Source organism: Sinocyclocheilus anshuiensis, unplaced genomic scaffold, assembly GCF_001515605.1.
Source record: "Sinocyclocheilus anshuiensis isolate Anshui unplaced genomic scaffold, SAMN03320099.WGS_v1.1 scaffold3217, whole genome shotgun sequence".
Lineage (NCBI taxonomy): Eukaryota > Metazoa > Chordata > Actinopteri > Cypriniformes > Cyprinidae > Sinocyclocheilus > Sinocyclocheilus anshuiensis.
The window spans coordinates 13,016-34,929 of record NW_015555707.1 but is presented as its reverse complement, the minus strand read 5'-3'; the positions used below and the strand labels follow the sequence as shown (position 1 = coordinate 34,929).

At 37.5% G+C, this 21,914-nt stretch overlaps 1 protein-coding gene across 1 annotated transcript in view; it reads right to left on the bottom strand.

The window, feature by feature from the left end:
* Positions 1-3,153: 3,153 nt before the first annotated feature.
* LOC107671819 (PRELI domain containing protein 3B-like) overlaps positions 3,154-21,914 on the bottom strand; it is a 30,866-nt gene continuing 12,105 nt past the window's right edge. Inside the window, exons 3-8 of the mRNA XM_016464800.1 lie at positions 8,755-8,843; positions 8,056-8,289; positions 6,935-7,024; positions 5,906-5,976; positions 5,683-5,785; positions 3,154-4,405 (exon numbers count right to left, since the gene is read on the bottom strand). Coding sequence (XP_016320286.1) covers positions 4,286-4,405; positions 5,683-5,785; positions 5,906-5,976; positions 6,935-7,024; positions 8,056-8,289; positions 8,755-8,843 — 707 coding nt within the window. The 3' untranslated portion in view covers positions 3,154-4,285. The remainder of the gene's footprint in view (positions 4,406-5,682; positions 5,786-5,905; positions 5,977-6,934; positions 7,025-8,055; positions 8,290-8,754; positions 8,844-21,914) is intronic.

The following is a 21,914-nucleotide window of genomic DNA, read 5'->3' as shown; positions in this document are numbered from 1 at the left end:
TTTCAAAATTGAAACCCGGTGCGGGTGTTTTTATATCACTGTATTTCTGAAGGAAACCAACTGTCTTCAGAAAATTTTGGATGTTATTTTCATCTCTTCTTGCATGTAATGTCTGATAAAGCAGTGTTTGTGAGCGAAGCCAAAGTCCTTTTAAGTATTCTAGTCATTGGCGGAGCGCTGCTTTGTGTACAGCCGTTACCGGGGAAACCTCAATATCTACCACTCCAACAGCGCCTCCTGCTGGCAGATAATTAATTTGCATATATATGCCGCCACAAATAGAGTGCAAGTCTGGGGGAAACACTGCTTCTGTTATGAATATTATTCAATATTTTAATTTGAATGTCGGATTGAAATGAACCACTGTTATTATAGTAGTTAATCGTTAGCATAAGCGTGGTTAATGCTAATATAATGAGCATTAGAATGAAGTTTATTTATGAACTATTTAATTCTCCTATAACTTTTATTAGGGTAAAAAAAACAGGAGGACATGATGATATTTACTATTTTTACACACCAGAGGCTTTTAAATGAGTAGTGAATCTAAAATATGCGTGTTAGAGAATGTACAAATGGTTAACATTGTTTGCGTCATCAGTCAGAAAAGCAGTTCTGGGCTTTTATTAATTTATTTTAGCTAACTTAGTTGTTATTCTTGGCTGAATAACTCTAGAAGGTCTTAAAAGCCCTTTAAAATTAAATATGTACACAGTTTGGATTAAATGAACGTAGTCTCATTTTTGTAATTAGCATGTTTTTGTGTTTTGCTTTGGTGGATAAATAAGATAAATAACATCTGGTAAAGCGACTACCAATGAAAACTAGCCGTTGAGCTAATTTGGGTTTCGTGAATGTCGTGAATGTTGATTAATGTACATCGTCCGTTTTTTGGAACGAAATAAATAAAATGGAAAAAAGCTGCATGTTTCATTGTATCAAAGATATAATCGTGTATCTATTGTTTTTTTTTTCTCACTTTTTTTCTGTTATTTTCAAACTGCCTTGCAAACAAATAAAAGCATACTATTTACTTTCGAGCAAATACAGATCTGAGCACGAAATGTAGTATGTAACTGCATGGTTGATAGACGATTGCATAACGTATAAAAACACACAATATGCAGACTTCTGGAGAATAAATACACAAGTTTATAACAATATACTGTCAAATACCTTCTCATTTTCAGGAGGTTGAATCTTCAGGTCTTTGCTCGATTTGGTTCTTGCAGCAGTTTCCATATTCTGAGTTTAAACAACGACATATTATTGGAATACATATAATAAACGCATCACAACAAAACACCTCAATCACATCATTAACTAAAGTACACATTCAGTCCAATAAAGAACTAATATAACGAGTGAGGCCTGACGCACGACGGCACCCGTTCACACTAACGATTCCATCAAAACGCATGCTGAAAACTCAAATCTATTTAAAACAACGAACCTTTTCAAATGAAAACCTTTAAAGAAATGAATGTCAATAATACAGCGTTTAGTCGTCAGTAACGTCCACGACACAAATCCGACAGAAACGCGATGATTTCCAGCTCGCTGTGTTAATAACCTGTAACCATTCGCTAAACCAGCCGTGTGTGCTATTTAATATTGAGAAAAATCATTAATATAGATTAATTTATGTTTAATCCTGGAGAGGACGAAGCGACTCTCCTCAGCGCCTGCGATTCTGGCCCGTTTAATTTCAAATATCCCACTTTTAAATACCTTTAAATATTATCTGATTTTGATTGGTCAGATGGAGCTGTAAACTGGAATCCTATTGGTTGCTGGAGAATTCGTCATGTGACGCAAGCGAAGCCGTGAAAACGCATCGTTGTAGAGCGGGAATGACCAGTAGGTGGCGCGAAAGGTCATCACACACATTACAGAATATATTATATTATATTTTATACTCTATAGTATATTACTCTATATACGCCTGAAGACAAACTCACACTAGATTCAGGGGCGTGAGCCAAAAGTACATGTTGCACTATATTATATTAAAATATATTACATTTAAAATTAAATATTTAAATGTAATTTTTTAAATCACATTCACTTTTTTATATTTCAATGCAAAAATAACTAAAAAATGTTAAAACAAAAATATACATTTATTTCAAAGGCATATTTCTATTTTTTCCACACACACACACACACACACACATATATATATATATATTCATTAAATTCAAATTTTTTGTATTTTACATTTTTTGTATAGCGCTTTTCACAATACATTGTTTCAAAGCAGCTTTACAGAAAATGCACGAGTACATAATTCAGTGATCTGTTATCAGAAGTGAATGTGTCAAAGTAATGTTCATTTCACAAATTAACAGTTCAAGACAATAGAATCAAAGTTAGCTAACATTAAATTAATTTCAGGCAGAAGCTCGTTGTATATATATATATATATGTGAAAAAAAATTGAAATAGGAATATATATATATATATATATATTATACACTGCCATTCAAAAGTTTGGGATCCGTAAGAATTTCCATGTTTTTGAAAGAAGTCTCTTCTGCTCATCAAGGCTGCATTTATTTGATCAAAATACAGGAAAAAAAACAGTAAAATTGTGAAATATTATTAGAATGTAAAACAGCTGTTTTCTATGTGAATATCTGTTAAACTGTAATGTATTTCTGTGATGCGCAGCTGTATTTTCAGCATCATTACTCCAGTCTTCAGTGTCACATGATCTTCAGAAATCAGTATAATATGCTGATTTATTATCAGTGTTGGAAAGTTTTTGCTGCTTCATATTGTTTTGGAACCGGTGATACTTTTTTCAAGATTCTTTGATGAATAAAAAGAAAAAAAAAAAAAAGAAATCTTTTCTAACAATGTCTTTACTGTCACTTTTGATCAATTTAACACATCTTTGCTGAATAAAAGTATTAATTTCTTTCAAAAATAGAAAGAAAAAAAATCTGCTGACCGCAAATTTATGAGCAGTAGTGTATATTGTTAGAAAAGCTTTCTATTTTAAGTAAATGCTGTTCTTTTTAACTTTTTATTCATCAAAGAATCCTGAAAAATGCATCACAGGTTACAAAACAATATGAAGCAGTGTTCATACATTGTTATAAAGTACTTTTTTTTCTTTTTATTGGAATTATTTAGATCAAACATAATTCAGAAGGACTGGTTTTTGCTGAAAGAAGCTGCATGTTTCATTCTGTCATCAAAGAAATTATTTTATTTATTCAACTAATTCTACCACCCAGAAATCTCTCACAACTTTTTTCCTCTCATTTTTTACACCACTTCATATAGTTATTTAATAAAATAGGACAAAATTAGTTTGACCAGAACTGATTCATAATACATTTAACCATTTAATAATATGACCCTATTCAGGTCGTTTAAATGCAGTCGTTTTATTTGAGTTCGTCACAATATTCAAACTGAAGTAAACCAAACATACAGAAGATCTTCGATGCCATTTCAGCCGAGAAGGAAAAACACAAGCCTCTGTAAAAGCTGGACAGGTTTCTGTGCTGAAGCATCTTCACCGTCACGTTCACTACTAAACACATCTGCAGATCTGAAGAGCTTCAGGTTTAGTGCCGCTCTCCAGTCGCTGATGATGAAGAAGCTGTGATTTGTGGATGCATTAAATAACATTAAACTACAAAATATAAATAAATAAATAGAATGTATTTCACCCTCCTCAAAAACGCACATTTCACCTCACGTCTGGATCCAACGTCCCATCAGGCCTCCTTTTCACTTACAGTCACAGCAAGTGCACACGTGTTCACTACTGAGGGAAGGAGATGTTTAACAGTACACGGAGCATGCTTGATGATGACGGTCATGTGACGTTCTGTCGGTTCGTTCACCATCATTCCTTCAGTGCTCAGTGTCGTTTTCTAATGAGTTCAGGTTCTGAAGAATCCACTGAAAATCCACGATGGTCCTCTTCAAAGCAAGTCTGGAATAGTTTGTTCCCTTCCTTGATGCTTCGATTAAGTGTTACTAGTAAAAAAACTTTTTAAGTGTGTGAGTGCTGGTGAAGCGTGAGAGTCGTTTGTAACAGAGCTGAATGGTTTGGCATACGTTCCTCTTCCGTCATTACATCAGAGAGCATGTGTGTGTCCCGTTATACTAATTCATTAAAACTAGGTTTGAGTTTGTCGGTCGATGTTAAAGCTCAGCGCCGCCAGACGTCCCCGTCAGCCTCTAATGTAGACGCTTGAATGCGCAGGACGCCGAGAACGATCTTCCACCGCGTGGAGAAGAGCGGCGACAGAGAGGAAGGTGGTCATTTCTCGGTGACGGCGGCGGCGGCCATAGGTGTCCTCAGGGTTCCTCTGGCTGTGATGGCGAGCTCCTCGATCTCTGTGTTCAGACGTCTGATCACCCACTCCATCGCCTCGCGACCCTGCGGACGGACACTCACAATCAGACTGAGCGGGTCATCTTTTTAACCAATGAACATCCGATATCAGTCCAGTTGTTTGTGATAAACTGGGTGAATTAAAACTCATTTGGACCAATTCGTGAACCATTTGACCTATGAAAAATACTGACACAATTGAATCAATTAATCATATATCACATCTAACTAGTGGGCAAGTGATATATCACCCAATATGTGACCCTGGAGCACAAAACCAGTCACAAGGATACATTTTTTTGAAATTGAGATTTATGCATCATCTGAAAGCTGAATAAATAATATTTCCATTGATGTATGGTTTGTTAGGATAGGACAATATTTGGCTGAGATACAACTATTTGAAAATCTGGAATCTGAGGGTGCAAAAAAATCTAAATATTGAGAAAATCATCTTTAAAGTTGTTCAAATGAAGTTCTTAGCAATGCATATTACTAATCAAAAATTAAGTTTTGATATATTTACGGTAGGAAATTTACAAGATATCTTCATGGAACATGATCTTTACTTAATATCCTAATGATTTTTGGCATAAAAGAAAAATCTATAATTTTGACCCATACAATGTATTGTTGGCTATTGCTACAAATATACCCCAGCGACTTAAGACTGCTCACAGATTAAACTTTTTTTTTTATTGTTGGCTATTGCTACAAATATACCCCAGCGACTTAACACTGCTCACAGATTAAACTTTTTTTTTTTATTAAAGTATCTCAATTATTAGTAATAATAACCTTGTCTTATTCAAGAAAATATTATTCCCAGTGATTTATCGGATTACTACCAGATTTTTAACAATGACTTTATTCGTGAAAAATATTGTAATAAGATTAGAAAATCAGTTTCAATATAAAGTATAAATATGATTATTTTATAACTTATTTTTTATCAATTTCATTTTCAAATTATTTGTTTACAGTTTAGTAAATAAATATAATAATCAATTCAGCAATTTTGCACGTGTCTTAAAAAATTGAATAGTGTGATATCATATTTATATTGAATATTTAAAAATATTTAATAAGAATATTGGTTGACCACTGAGCAATGAAGCTGATGAAACATTTTAGAGCCAAGAAAAACTATAAAAGAGAGAAATGCATATTCACTGATGAAATGTGCATCACTTTGAGGTCAAGAACCTTCTCTGATGTGTCCAGGTTTTGATGTGAAATGATTATTTACAAATTCGTCCTTCACTTTCTAAAGTCGGGGCAGAACGGTCAGTGATTGGTGAAGCGTGTTCTGGCTTGCTGACCTTTCCTGCATTGCTTGAGATGCTGGAGGCCATGAGTCCCTCCAGATAGCTGCTGAGACTGACGCCCTTCACAGAGATGATGGCCTCCTGCGTCAGCATGGTCCTGCAGGAACATCAGCAACATTACACCACAGACACCAGCAAGAACCTCAAACTCATGTGGCTGACAGTAGCTGATGAGCTCGTTAAACACAATCAGATCAGAAAAGGTGAGGAATCATACTTCTCCGGGTCCTCTGGGTGCGGTCGGTAAACGAGCCGCTCGTCCACAGACACCATGTTAGTGAAGGTGATCTACGGTGAGAAAACCAGAGCATGATGGGTATGACACATTCTCAGAGTATGCTGTTTATAACCATAACAGAAACTAAACGCCCTCCCAGTCCTTCCTAGACAGGCCTTCAATCACACATCACACAAACTCAATGTTCTCGCTTTATGAGACTATAATGCTATATGAAGGCCAGAGGATGAAGAACATGGATGTGTGAGAGAAGGAGCGCTGACAGACCAGACAGAAAACCAGAAACTCTGTCAGACTGACATTAAATGAATCAGACGGCACGAGTGATGATGAATGCAATGCGCTGATGTGGGTACAGCACGTGTCCCGACTAGGGGTGTGCGATATATATCATCTGCGATAATATCGTAATTGTTGTTTTAACGATGTGCGATTTGACATTATCGAGTATTTTGCAAAAACCATTCAAAACATCCCTACAGAGCGCACGCATACATTACGTGAAGTCTAGACTAGTGCGTGTGCGCATTTAGTCTGTTTTCTTTCACTGCATGATTCAGTCTATTAAAATGCATTTAGAATGATCACAAATTCAAGACATGATGGCAGAAAATGTATATATTTATACCACTTCATATAGTTATTCAATTTCATACAAAGAGTGCCGTTTTTCTCCAAAAATTACCATGATTACAAATGTGACATTGAATTCAATAAACAATAAGTTAATTAAGAGACTTACGTTTTAGACACCATATTGCTTGTTTTTGCTCTTTTTCGCCAACAAAAATCATCCAGAATACAGCCACAGCGCTGTTTTGTGTCTCTGAGCAACATGACGGTGTTTCGTTCTTGAATGAATCAACCGTTTAAATGATTCGGTTCAATCGCAATGACTCAATTATCGTCATCGATAAAATCCCAGAAAATATCGAGATATTATTTTTTGTCAATATCGCACACCCCTAGTCCCGACACGTGTTTCACGTAATAAATGAGATCACTTACATTAGTGGACTGAAGCTCAAAGGTTTTCTCTTTGGGATCGACTACGGAGTGCTCCTGGATGTACGTACATGTCCGCGCGTTGCCAATGATCTGTGGAAAAACAAAACAACAGCTTGATGAATAAATCATTTATTAATAACCACTATTGAACAGCACAAACAGACAAAGGAATCTGAAGTCATGTACTGTTTTGGCTTTAGTTTCAGTCAGTGTAATAAGCCTCAGAACAGAACAAGATTAACTATAATTAACCCAGCAACATTACCTTGACCTATACTAGTACTGCTTCTATTTACAGATCATTACTCAAAGCCTGAAGAGCCGTCATGTGAACATGGTTCAGATCTCACTCATTTCTCAAAAAGACGCCACTATGGTGATCGTTTCCAACAACAAGACCACTCTAAAGTAATGAAACGGAGCAGTGAGTTCATTTACAGGCTGGATGGGTTTGATTCTTTAAACACTTTCAGAGACTTATTATGGCAAACATCAATCCAGTATGTTGAGGGAAAAGAAACGGTAAACTCAAAGACTTGATCGCAAACACACTTGATTCGTTCTCTTTAATATCTGCTCAGATGTCTTTGCTCTCTTGGAGTCATTAGTGTTTAAAGAGTGTTTGTTTGTAACATTGAAACATGCATTTTATGTGGAGCTGCTTGTACTGTGTAAAGTGGTAAATAAATAAACTTGAAGGCTTGGAATTCAGAATCTCATGAACCGGATTTTCACCATTCCTCATTATTGTGGAGGTAGTAAAGCGCTAATAACAAACTGACATGAGCTCTAGGACTCATACTGGAAAGTTTTGGTCCCATAATAACCTCCGACAGTTCTTGAGCAGAATGAATGTGGCAGGTCAAGGGTGACAGGATGACATTCTGACTCACGTCACAGCGGGACACTTCATTCAGAAACGAGACACCAGGACGACATGTGCTGAGGACTAACCAGACCGATATAACCACTCAGTGACGGACTGAAGCTACAACCGCTGTGAATCAGGGCAGGAATAGCTGAAGTCTTCCCATAGCTGGGATATGAACATCTCAAACCAGCATCTCAAACAAATAATCAGATCAGTCTGTGTTATGTAGAAGAGAAGCAGGAGTCAGTACCGATCTAACGATGGACGGCAGGCCCCATTCGGTGCTGAGAAGCCGCTTGCTGTGCAGTCGTCCCCGCTGGTCCACGTTACGGTCCAACACGTCCACGCCAAACACGCTGGGGTTCATGGGGTTTGGGTACTTCTGCATGGCAGCTTTGGTCACGGTTTCCCACGGATGGCTGTGAGAGACACAAACAGAAACTTTAGCATTGCAGGAGCATAAAACACTGTGGACATTCAGGGTCTTTAATCAGAGCCGAAGCGCAATATGACAGTGTGAGACGGAGTTACATAATGCACAGAAACCGAACAGTATTTATATCATTTTTTACCTCTAATACACCACTATGTCCAACTGTCTTTGGGCGCGCAGGCATCCGGTGTGTGAGGTGTGTACGCGCTCTGGCGTAGTTGGAAATTGCGGTGAATCAGAGGTAAAATATGATATAAATACTGTTCGGTTTCTGGCACAAACCGATCGTTTCATGTCTTAGGACATCAATGTGTAGTAACGAGCATGTTTTTTTTACTCTCATAGATTTTGTTACCATTGCCATGCATTATACGACTGATAGAATGCAACGGTTAAAGTTAAAAATCATCATATGTGTTCTACTGCTCTCAAATTATCATCCCTCCATCACTTGAGGGTCAAGAACGACTGATCTTTGTGGTTGTTCTTACTTTTTAAAATGTTATTGTGAGCCACAAACGTGAGCGAGAGCGAGTCTCCATCAACACAGGCTCGTTTCCATGACAACATCAGATGCTGCTTAATTGGCATGTGGGTGTTAATTCCTGCATTCATAGGGGTTATTAATTACATTTTGTCTTATGTTGATGATTCAGCCGCCTCACATTTATAAATAAAAACACAACACAATCTATCCTGAAATATAGTTTATAAAGTCTAATGCTCTACACCATACAACATCATATTCCACAGAAACCTGCTGTACTCTATTAGACACACTGATAAAACTAGTGTAGAAACAATTTTCACTCACAAATTGCTTGTAAATTTCGCTAATAATGACAAAACTGTGACACTTTGAAATACTGGACATTTTTAAGTAGAAAGACTAAAATAGTATTTTCTTGTTGAACATACTCCAATAATCTTTATTTACAACTTTGAAATTTTTTTTTTGCATGACTTACACTTTACCTATTCTGTTGTATATTCCTCTTCATTTTCAATTTCTTGCATATGTTTTATTTTCTCTACTGTCTGTATACTGAAAATGGTAATAATCATTCAAATGAAGCTATATTGATTTCCCCAACAATATGCCAAACTATAAATGCATGAAGCAACATATTACATCATTTTCATGGAACAAACACTCATTTTGACTGCATACACGACCTCTGACATTAACATATTAAATAAATACGGGAATATTTCTCCTCCCATTCAAAAGTCAATAACTCAGTTTACTGATGCGGTCCTCATCATGCATGATTTTATGGTTAGTTTATATTATATGAATAAATGTATATTATATAATCATTATTATTATTATTTCTTCATAATAATAATATCCTTATGCTTTTGCAGAAAGCTTTTTTCATACAAAATTGATGAACAGCATTTTAACGAACTGAACCTTTTCTTGTGCTGATTTTGATCTAATGTGAAAGTATCAAAAGAACTGAAGGCTGTTTCTGAATTTCTCTCCTCTCCTCCAGACACACACTTTCAGCTCATAATCTCAGACAGCAGAATCAGAGAAATATGAAACGAATCTCTCTATCCTGCAGTCTAGACGCTGTTTTTCCAGCAGCGTGATGCATTTGTTCAGTCAGTAGCACTCAAGTCACATCATGCGCCGCTTCATTGTTATTGCTCTCAGAACACTTCATTTGGGTCAGATGACTGAGAGACCAGACAGAGAGAGAGAGTGTGTGTGTGTGTGTGTGTGTGTGTGTGGCTCATTATCAGTCCTGCGTGATTCCAAATGGACTGATGTCTCTCTATGTCTGCCCTCGTCTCTCTCCCTCGTTTTCTCTTCCACAATGTTTATGCTCTTTTCTCATTTCTTGTCTCTGTTTCCTCCATCTCTCTCTTCACACGTCTTCCTCTCAGTTTGAGTCTCTCTCTCACACACACACACACATACACACACAGACACACTCACACACACACACACACACACACTCACTCACACAGATCCAGGTGGTTTGTGTCTCTGATGCAGCTAAAAATACAGCTGAAGACAGACACAGGAGGAGAGACTCCCTCTGAATGATCCAGACATCATGAAATGAAGTGGCAGTTGTTCTGTCTCGACTCTCAGGTGTTTGACGCTCATGTCTAGACAACTGATTACAGCAAATGAGAGGCAGACAGACACAATAACGCAGAGAGAGAAAGAGAGAGAGATGTCTGAATACTGGAGCTCATCCTTGAGCTGTAGTGAAACTCCACATGAGTGTCAAATGAGCAAAATCATATTTCAAAATCATGGAAAATGTCAATATTTTAGTCATGTTTGGTTATCTGTGTTTACAGTTTTATCTTGATTGCTAACAAACAATTCACCATTTTATCACAACTATAAACACAATTTCAAAACTACACACAGACTTCAGATATTCAAATATTTTAGTCAAAAACTTATTCTCTTTTATCAGAATCTAAACTTTGGCCTCAGATGACACACAGACCTGTCAAATACACAGACTACTGCACAGCCTAGAGAACACTAGTGAGATCAGTTCAAAACACTGTTACAAAAACCTCCTTTTGGGGAATCAGGAATCATTTTGCTAGTCAATATCTGTTACAGTATGCAGCATAAATAGAGCGGTGCAGATACAGTCAAAGTTAGCAATAAGTTTTAAGAAACGTTTACTTTCATTACACTACTGTAAAGAGATCTTACAGTAGATGAAAAGGTCAAATATCAAAGAATTGAATATGAACACAAAATAGAATATACTGTCAGTTACTGTACAGCAGTAGATAAATAAATAATTATTAGTCTTCTGACAAAAGACTTTCTCTGCCTCCCCGAGACAGTCATCTCTCAGTTCTGCAAAAATACAGTACAAATCAATTCAACAGTTACGAGTTTGAGGGTGTACAATTTTTGTATATGAATATATATACATTTAACCTTTCAATATCTGCAGCAGGTACAAAACAGAGTAAAATATTAAATACATCCCATACGGAAATGTAATGACATACTGTATATCTCTCTATATCAAGAGTGATTGTTATCTATAAGGCTATATATAATTTTCACATACATACATTCTCTGGGAAGATGAAGATATGAGTTTATAACATATATAAAATTCCCATAGTAAAATTTGTATGTGTGCACATGATTTTTTATATGGTATCATATGTAGCAACCATATGTCAACAATGTATATTTCATTTATATATGCAACTTTATTAAAACAACATATCTGTATGTTTATATATATATATATATATATATATATTTGTAATACGTTTTTAAAATACATCTCTACCGTTTATATTTACTTATATAATATCAACGTTTTGACAGGTTTCAGAATGGATATACATGACATATATGTCCAAAAATGTATTACACATACATAAACATACATATTTGTATATACGTTAATATATTAAATTGTTCCAATTTCTAATGTTTTTACTTCATATGACAATATATTTCACTTATGGATATTTAATATATGTACGTACAGTATATAACATTCGAATATGGGGTTTTATAAACGTTCTATCCAGTACTGCGTTCATCTCAGTAATGCTGAGCTCTTCTGCTCTATTTCTGGATCAAACGGATTAAGACAGAGAGGAAACTGTTGCTCAACGGAGTTTTGCTTTCTAACATCATGTGAGCATCCAGCCGTATGAATCATCGTCTCTAAAGGTCTCAGACAGATTATGTTATCAGAGACCCAGAGTCTGATCAGGACACAGAAGAGCTGAAGATGATCAGCAAAGAGAAAAACTTGCTTAAATAGTGTTGTGTGAGCAATGAGCGACTGTAATGAGCGCTGGTGTGAAAGACACAGAGAGAGAGACAGAGTGTTCATTCGGAGTGTGTTTTATGCTGCTGCAGTAGAGCGTCAGAACACACACACACACACACACACACACCCACACAGACACACACACACACACACACACACACACACACACACACACACACACACACTCCTGTGGCCCATAAAGCCACGCTGATACCTCAGACTCAAGTTTATATGTTTCAGTCACTGTTGCCTGATGCATTTGCCATTCCACGATTGCAGCTGTCTAGTCAACGTACCTGTAGAATGTGACTGTCCACAGAGATGCGAGAGGAGGCCTCAAAAAGTGTGTGTGTGTGTGTGTGTGTGAGTGCGTGCGTGCGTGAGTGTGTGAGCATGTGTGTGTGTGTGCGTGAGTGTGTGTGTGTGTCTGTGTGTGTGTGTGTGTGTTTATATATAGAAATTAGATGCAGTTTTTAAGATATAAACTGTTATGCGAGGAGAAAAAAAGTGCAATTTATCACTCAATTACTGTTCTTAACAAGCTGCTTCATGACATTTAGAACACTTCTAATATCAATTTTGTATGATAGTGAATATAATTGCTAAAATAAAGACTTTTATATCTTTCTCTGCAACAGTATAAAAAAATAAATCAATCAATCCAATAATTACAACTTTTTATCTCACTATTCTGACCTTGTTTCTCACAAGGTCATGGGTTCGATTCCCAAGGAATTCATGAACTGATCAGTTGTATTACTTTGAATGCAATGTAAGTCACCTTGAATAAAAGCGTCTGCAAAATGCATAAAAGTAAATGTTATGTCATGACACGCTGCAGACTGCATCAGTACTGCGCTCCGGGTCACTGAGAGCCTGACAGAGGTCAGATTGTGACGGCAGACGGACACACCTTTCACGAGGTTGCTCTGACACGCTAAACAAACTACTGACCAAACTATATTTAACTATTCTAATGTGTTAAGAAGCTCGTACAGGTGTGGCCATCAGCTTCTGCAAACACACCGGAACTGTTTGCATTACTTATCTGTGCAGAATAATGACATTTAGTATTAGTCTGGGGCACTGGTTTTAGTTTAATGTTTTTAGGTAAACTTTGATTAAATATGTCTAAGTTTATGTGCACACATTTTACCATAACAGGAATTAAAGGAATAGTTCACCGAGAAATGAAAATGCGCTGAAAATGTCCTCACGGTCAGGTGTGAATCAGGAGAGAAATCTGCACAGATCAAGCAGCGTTTAAACAGCTCTAAACACATATGTGGCTGGATTCTGATGTGAGAGACAACAGCAGATGCACTTTTTCACTGGAGGAAGAGTTATTATGGATTATGGACTCGTATAAAAACGTCTTAATGCTGGATTAGTTTCAGCTTTTGTCTTCTTCAGATGTTCACTGATGGACTGGAGTGCTGTGGATTATTGTGATGTTTTTATCAGCTGTTTGGACTCTCATTCTGACGGCACCCATTCACTGCAGAGCATCCATTGCTGAGACACTGATGCAATGCTACATTTCTACAAACCTGATGAAGAAACAAACTCATCTACATATTAGATGGCCCTAGGGTGAGCACATTGTCATTTTTTGGCTGAACTATGCCTAGAAATTGCGTTTTTGGCCAGAGGAGGGCGCTTATTCTCTCAAATGGAGCTCAGAGGAGTCAGTCTGTCAGGAGCACAATGACACTGCGACACTCACACTGAACATATGAATCATGCTAATATTTCACAATGCAACACATTTTAATTTCTAATTCTAATTAAAATTTCAAGTTAGAGGGCACTGATAATAAACGAGTGTCTTTAAAACAATTTCGAGTCTGTCTGTAATAGCCTTGGTAATTCTTTTCCACATATAAACTCTAAACGTGTGTAAACGTGTGTTTTCTATTGTGTCAACCCCCCGGTTGACTCTGATTGGCTCATGCACTCTGTGAAAGGCCAAGTCTGGCAGTGACGTGCTGCTGTCTGCCTCTAAGCCCCGCCCCCGCGCGCTAGCCCCGCCCCTCTCGGGTTCCCAGCCAACTTGGACTTGAATGAGGTGCGCGCAGACGGCTGGAAAGTAGTACTGACCGTCTGGGAATAACACCGGGAATACTGGAGGACAGAGGCCAGACAGCGGGACGGGGGTGGGGGGACGGAGGCTAAAGGAAAGCCGCTCCACAGCTGCCTGGAAGAAAGAAGCGTTGCCGAAAAACGAGGAAAAGCCTGCGTCAATGTTCGTCAATGTTCGTCCGTTTTCCGCGTCGATCCGTGAGATTTCTCCGATGTTCAGCTTCATGGGTCTGATGAACGGAACCACCGACACCCACACCAATGTCTCCTGTACGTGTAACTGCAAGAGATCCACTTCATTCCAGAGTATGGCGCTCAGTGAGTATCCCGGCGCGTTTCTACACTAGACGATCCGAATCGCGGCGCTGGTTAAACTGCATTGCGGCTTCCTTTTGTTTTTTGTTTAGTTTAGTAACGGGCATTTATTCAATCCCGCGGTGTATTTATGCTGTTACGTGGCTATTTAGACTCATTATGTGTTGGGTAACCTCTCAGATAAACTCCTGGGAACGTTTTGACGCGGACTAGTTTAGGTCGCGTAAGGATCCGGTTAGTAGGTGACGCGGTCAGTGACAGACAGACTCCTAGCAAGCTAAATATGAATTATGATCGAATTCATGTGATTGTGGAGATGTTTGTGTTTAAAACTGAATAAGGATGACATCTGTGCACTTGTCAGCCTCATTCAGGATGATCTGTTGAACGCAACGGATATTTTGAAGAATCTAGTCCCTAGGTTTTACTGTTTGGTTCATTCTTCAAAATATCTTCTTTGGCGTTCAACAGAAGAAAGAAGTTTTGGAACAATGTGAGTAAATGATGGCAAAATGTTAATATTTTGGTTGAACTCTCCCTTGGTTTTTATTCAGACTGTGTTGCAGTTTCCTCACATGATGATATTATGATGCGATAACGTGCACATTTTCATAAGTGTTTTGAGGTCCTCAGGCCGGTCTGTTGATCAGACGGATGTGGTTTGCTCTCAGACAGTCAGACGGCTGTGTGTGTGACGTTCTGTCTGCTCTGAAATCCTCAGCTGGGAGTTGCCCGACTAATACTTCATATGTAGTGACTAACTTATTGTTCAGACAGCTGCCCCCTGTTGTCCAGCAGACTCACTCATTCCTGGAATTCTCTCTGATTAACCCTCTTGCAAAATCTGTCTGCAGTTTCCAAGTAATCTTTCCTAAAGGAAAAGCTGAACAAATAACAAGGTGATATCAGTAAGAACTCGGTGTCTTGGGAAAAGGTCTGCTGAATTCCAGAGCAGAACTTGCTGTCCAGTAATAAATAATGTTCCTTGCGATCAAACGTCTCTACCTCTGTTTTCAGACGTTGTCTTGCCCTTGTTTGTCTAGACAGACTCTCAGTCATGACCTGATGATGTTCTCTGGAAATGAAAGCTAGTTTATCAAGTCAGTCAGAGTTTGTTCTGAAGCGCATGAACTCTTCAACGGCTTGATTTGAGTTTGATTATTTTTATTTTGTTGCTGTCTGTGAGGCTCTCTTGTTCCTGGACACGTCCTGACTGGGATTTCACAAGTTGACTAAAATGTCCAGGTTTTGGCTTATTTTTGTGTTTGCATCGCTTTGGCTGTTCTCTGTAGATCCCGCCTTCTCACACGCCACGATTGGTCGAGTGTGTAGAATGCCTGCACGCTATTGGTCAAACTACTTTAAGTCATTACCTTGTTTGAAAGCTGTAGGAAAACAAAGCCAAATCTGGGACACTTTAGGCAATTTAGAAATCCCGGCCAGGAGATGTCCAGGAAAAAGAGGACGTTTGGTCACCTGGTCATCCTGGCTTCTGTGAACATGAAGAGTTCGATAAAGACATGAAATCTCAGTGATGTTATTTTTAGACACATTTAAGCTTCGTTCCTGTTAGAACGTGACGGGGAAGTCGTGGCCTGGGAAGTCGTGGCCTAATGGTTAGAGAGTCGGACTCGTAACCCAAAGGTTGTGGGTTCGAGTCTCGTACCGGCAGGGATTGTATGCTTGATTGTTGTCAGACGCACAAATCTAAAGATCATCATCTATGCAGCACGTGTATCAAATTAAAGGAATAGTTCTTCCAAAAACCAAAATCCTGTGATTAATTACTTACCCTCATGTGTGAATAAAAGCCCAAATAAAATCTACTGTGCCTTTATGCACTTTTCTGAAGCATTTACCCCATTGAAGTTTTCTTTTAATTACTTTCAATCACTCAGGTTTCATTACAAATATCTTAATTTGTGTTTTGAAGATGAACAATGGATTATGGATTTGTTATGACACAATGACAGAATTTTTACATATTTACATCATTTTCATTTTTACATTTACATATTTGATAGGGCTGTATGATTTGAGGGGAAAATTCTCATTACTGTAAAAAAAAAAATGTAACAATTGTATGATTTTAAATGCATCATGATAGTAGCCTATTTGTTGTGCTGCCTTTAATTTCTTTTCTTTTCTTTTCTTTTCTAAAAAGTGCTTTTCCCACTTTTGAACTGTCACCATGGCATATAATGCAATAAGGATTGCTGAAGTCAACTAAGTTTACTAATAGACCTACCAATCTTCAAATTGGTAGGTCCCCCCCCCCCACACACACACAAAATTCTGTTTTATTTTTCCCAATTCCCATGTTTTCCTTTTGAATTTTTTCTGGATTCTATTTTAATGGTTTAATTTAAATAATGTAATATATATATGTCTAATCAATTGAATTCATGAAATAATAACCATTTAATATATGTGTATATATATATATATATATTATAATTATTATTATTATTATTTTTATTTTTTTTACAGTAATAGGGCATCACAGGAATTATGAAACATGTCATTTTGTTATTTCTTTCTTTTGATTTGAGAAAGTTTTTGGTCTGGTGTTGCGTCTCTTTCTTTAAATGCGGGCTCTCATCACAGACGCCCCCTGCTGCGTGTTTACGGGAACCCGAGCTTCCTCTCCAGTGCTGATGAGTGTGTGTCTCGATGCATCAGTGACACACAGACCACACACCGTACATCAGCAGATGCTTTGAGATCCTTTGGATTTTTTAAAAAGAGGAACTACATGCAGACACAGATCAGCTGAAGATGCATCACAGAAAAACATGTTTCTGCTCCCTCACTTCGTTTCACTGGAAAACTGCTGCAGTTCCTCAGTGCTTTTAGTAGATAATAAAAAATAGGTGCGAGGACCCTCTTGGAATTGCTGTTTTTTCTTCTTCTCCAAAGTGAATCGCATTTTTGAGGGCCTAAACATGCTCGCAAATTCACGAAACTTTGCACGCGCATCAAAAGTGGCGAAAATGTACATCTGATATGGGTTTCGGAATTGGGTGTGGCAAAATGGCTCGATAGCGCCACCTATAACATTTCAACGAAGCGCCCCTCACACTACATTTCACGTATGTGTATGAAATTCAGTACATGCATGTAACGTCCCAACACCTACAAAAAAGTATCTTGGAGCGAAGTCCTAAACACAACAGGAAGTCAGCCGTTTCGAATTTTCTCTACGAGTTTTGTGCAATTTTTGCCATTTTCAGGCCTCGTACTTTAACGAACTCCTCCTACAGTTGTGATCGGATCATCTTCAAATTTGGTGTGTGTAATCATAAGGCCTTTGCGATGTTAAATTGCAAAGATCTTGAGTTTCGTCAAAGGGCGTGTCAATTATGATTGCAATTTAAAATGTGACTTAAAAAAATTACACGTCTGCTTTGCTTGTTTGTATGGCTGCAGATTTGGCCAAAATGTTGTGATTAAATATCAATATGGCAGTAATTTTTATAATGATATTCGTTATTATTATTACTAAACTATAAAAATTACTAAATTAAAAGAAAATAAGAAATACTGCTATTGAAACTTTTCACTGTAAAATGAAAAAAAAAATCAATATTTAAGAAAAATAATATAGTAATAGTAATTTTTTTGTATGTTACAACTGTAAAATTACAATACTAACATTTGGAATATCTGGAAGCCTTACAGTTTCTCTTTTGTTGATGAACGTTTCTCATTACAAGTTTGTGAAATGGTTTTGTGATTTGATAATCGCATATCGTGATTTCGGTTTGATTTGGATTAATCGTACAGCTCTGTTTGCTCATAAACTTGACTGCTGCTGCTCGTCTGCTCTCCCTGCTGTTGATTCGGGGTTTGTCGTGTCTTTGTTAAGTCGCCGCTCTGCTAATTATCCGGCCTTGACCTCGTAACGCATTGCTGTCTCTGAGGCCCGAGGCAGAGCTTTCTGATACAAACACATCTGTGTGGATCAGGCGCTGAGGAAACACACCGCTGTGTTCTGCTCTTCACAGAACAGGAAGAGGAAACAGCTGCGCTACATAAGAGCCTGTCCCATTCAGCAACAATGTGTGCTGAAGAGTTCGCTCTGTCATTTACTCAGCCTCACGGCATGGATCCTCAGTGTCTTGACAAGTCGGTTCCTCACAAACACTATCATATGACTTCAGCGGAACAGAAACTAGACTGAAAGTTTGGAATAATTCAGATGTTTTGGAATTTTTTAAGCCTCGTCTGCTTACCAAGGCTGCATTTATTTGATCCAAAATACAGTAAAACACTGTAATATTGTGAAATGTTACTACAATTTACTAGGGCTGGGTTTTGATACAATTTTCACAATTCGATTCTCATTCATTAGCTTGCAATTCGATTAGATTACCAATTTGATTCGATTCAATTCAATATCGCTTATTTTGGATACATATCAAGTACAGTCAGGGTTTAAATTGGGCCGGGGCTGAGCATAGACTGTATAATATGTATCTATTGCTGAGGCGAGGCTCACGCAGCCTCTCCAGGAGAAATCAAAATCAATTCAAAATGGAAAGTGTTTATATTTAAAATGCAGTTAGTTAGGTAACATCAAACAACGTTTTCACCATTACGACTGTCTAATAGTTCTATAAACAGTTCAATAAGCAAATACAATAATAATAGGTCACTTACATTTTAGGCGGAAACAGCGCATCTCACAGCAACCAGCCGATTAATTGCTGATTGATTCCGTGTTTTGAACGAATCGGCCATTACGACTGTTTAATAGTTCTATAAACAGTTCAATAAGCAAATACAATAATATTAGGTCACTTACATTTTAGGCGGAAACAGCGCATCTCACAGCAACCAGCCGATTAATTGCTGATTGATTCCGTGTTTTGAACGAATCGGTTGAATCAAAGTTCCATTAGCCCATGCATAAACATCTGATGAATCTGCTGTTTGAACGAATCGTTTGAATGAATGACTCAATGGCTCGTTAAACGCTCACTACTGGTGCGATTACATGAGACGGGATACAGATTGTAAAGTTGTACTCTTTCTTTTAACTTATCTTTGGATGTTTACTCATGTTTATTTTGTGCTATAACTAGTATTAAAGCGGAGGAGATGATCAGTTGTTCACGTGTGCCTTGCGCTGCCGCGTCTGTTGAATGCTTATTGCGATATATTGGATGGGAGGTGCCCTTCAATGTTCCGTCCATTAACTGAAAACAGGCTAGACTAATTGATTCTTGGGATTTAAGAATCGATATCGTTCCGTAAAAATGAGAATAGATTAATATCAAGATATCGATATTTTTTACCCAGCCCTACAATTTACAGTAATTTACCATTTACAGTTTTCTATTGAAAATTGTGAGAATTCTAAAAATTCAGCTTTATGTTACAGAAATAAGTAAAGTTTTAGAATATATTCACATAGAAAATAGCTATTTTAAATTGTAATAATATTTCACTGTTTTTACTGTATTTTTGCTCAAAAATGCAGCCTTGGTGAGCAGAAGAGACTTCATGGTGAAAAAATCATGGTCTAGTGTATAATGACAACTATTAGTATTATTGTAATATAATTTTAAGGTAGTATCTGGATGGTTTTTGAAAACTTGTTATCGTTTATTCGCTCTGAAAGTGATTCCAATGATATATCGTTCCTCTGTGTCGTTATCATTATACCCTGCTGTGGACTTCACTATATTATTTTTACATTTATAGTTTATTGTTCTCAGTGTGTAAGAGCTTTTATGGACTGATGTTATGGTGTTTTTGTCCTTTTTGAAGCTTGTATGTGAAAATGATTCGTCATAAATCAGGTGTGGAGAGACTCATGAGTGAGTAAATAATGATAGAACTGTGATTTTTGGGGTGAAATGGTCCTTTAAGGTTCCTGTGCTGAACAGTGGTTGATGTTTTAATGTTCTTGATCTCTGAAATGTTTTTTGTGTTGAATTTAGAGCTGTTGAAGTTAACGCGATAAACACAATAATGCAATCTCATTTAAAAAATAGTGCCGTTAATGCAGGTTCAGGGTTGCCAAGACTGTGGTATTTTTATTTGTAGCGCACCTTGCATCCAATAATCACAAAGAGCTTTGTGCTTACTTCTGATAAAAACAAAGTATTAGCTCTCATATTCTGTCCATTTTATTACAAAATTCAAACAGTAAATGCAGTTTTGACGCTCTTAAATATGGTACGACAGATCGCTGTAGCGACAGCGTGAGTCTCTTCCACTTTAATACAAGTTATAGCACAAAATAAACATGAATGAGCATCAGAAGGTGTTTAAAGATACAGAACAACTTACTGAAATGAATCACGTCGCATGTAATCGATCAATCAGTGTTGAGCATTTCAGTTTTTATTTGAGTGTGATAATTATTATATCTGAAAATAAATAGCAGTTGAATATAATGGTTTGGGCTCTGTTATTCATTAACCTCAAATATTATAGTAATGTACCAAATAAGAGGGTTCCCTGTATAGTTTAAACCATTAGTTGGGAGAGATTTTTTCTTAAAGGGATAGTTCAGACAAAAATAAAAATTCTGTCATCATTAACGCACCCTCATGTTGTTCCAAACCTGTACAAGTTTCTTTCTTCTGTTGAACACAAAAGAAGATATTTTGGTAACCAAACAGTTGACGGTAGCCACTGACTACCATTGTGTGGAAAAAATTACTATGCAAGTCAATGGCTACCGTCAACTGTTTGGTTAATGTTTGACTGTTTGGGCCATTGAGTTATCGATGTACAAATCCTAATAACAAAGTGCACTTCAGTAAACTTTATACAATAAAAAAATGCAGTTCTTGGCCCAAACAGTCAAATGTCAACCAAACAGTTGACGGTAGCCATTGACTTGCATAGTAATTTTTTTCATACTATAAAAGTCAATGGCTACCGTCAACTGTTTGGTTACCAATAATCTACAAAGCATCTTCTTTTGTGTTCAACAGGTTAAACAGACTCATTCAGGTTTGGAACATCATGAGGGTGAGAAAATGATGACAGAATTTTCATTTTTGGGTGAACTATCTCTTTAAGAAAACTAAACTATTGGTATCAGTTCAGAATAATCGGCTATCGCCTGAGAGGTGTAGTATCTGTGCTGTCTCTGCTTTTTAGTCTGTTCCGTCCGTGAGGAATCAGAGTTTGCGCCGCAGAATCGGGCCAATGTGTGAGCGTGTTCATCTCAGACGGATCCCAGTGTTTTGTCTGTGACCGCAGGCGAGACGCGAGCTTGTGCTCCGTTATCTCTCTCAGTATCGGTCACACGCGGCTACATGCCTCGACCGTGTGTGGTTTGGATCAGGATCTGGTTACAGAAGATCATGAGAAATTGTGAAACCTGTTTTTCTTCCATTCCCAGTCTTTTGTGGTTTTCCCCTTTCCTCTCTCTTCCTCGTACACACTGCCGTGAGAGAGATCCAGCCATGTGCTGCTTCAGTCATTGGGTTTCATCTTCTGTGTGTGTGTGTGAGTGTGTGAGTG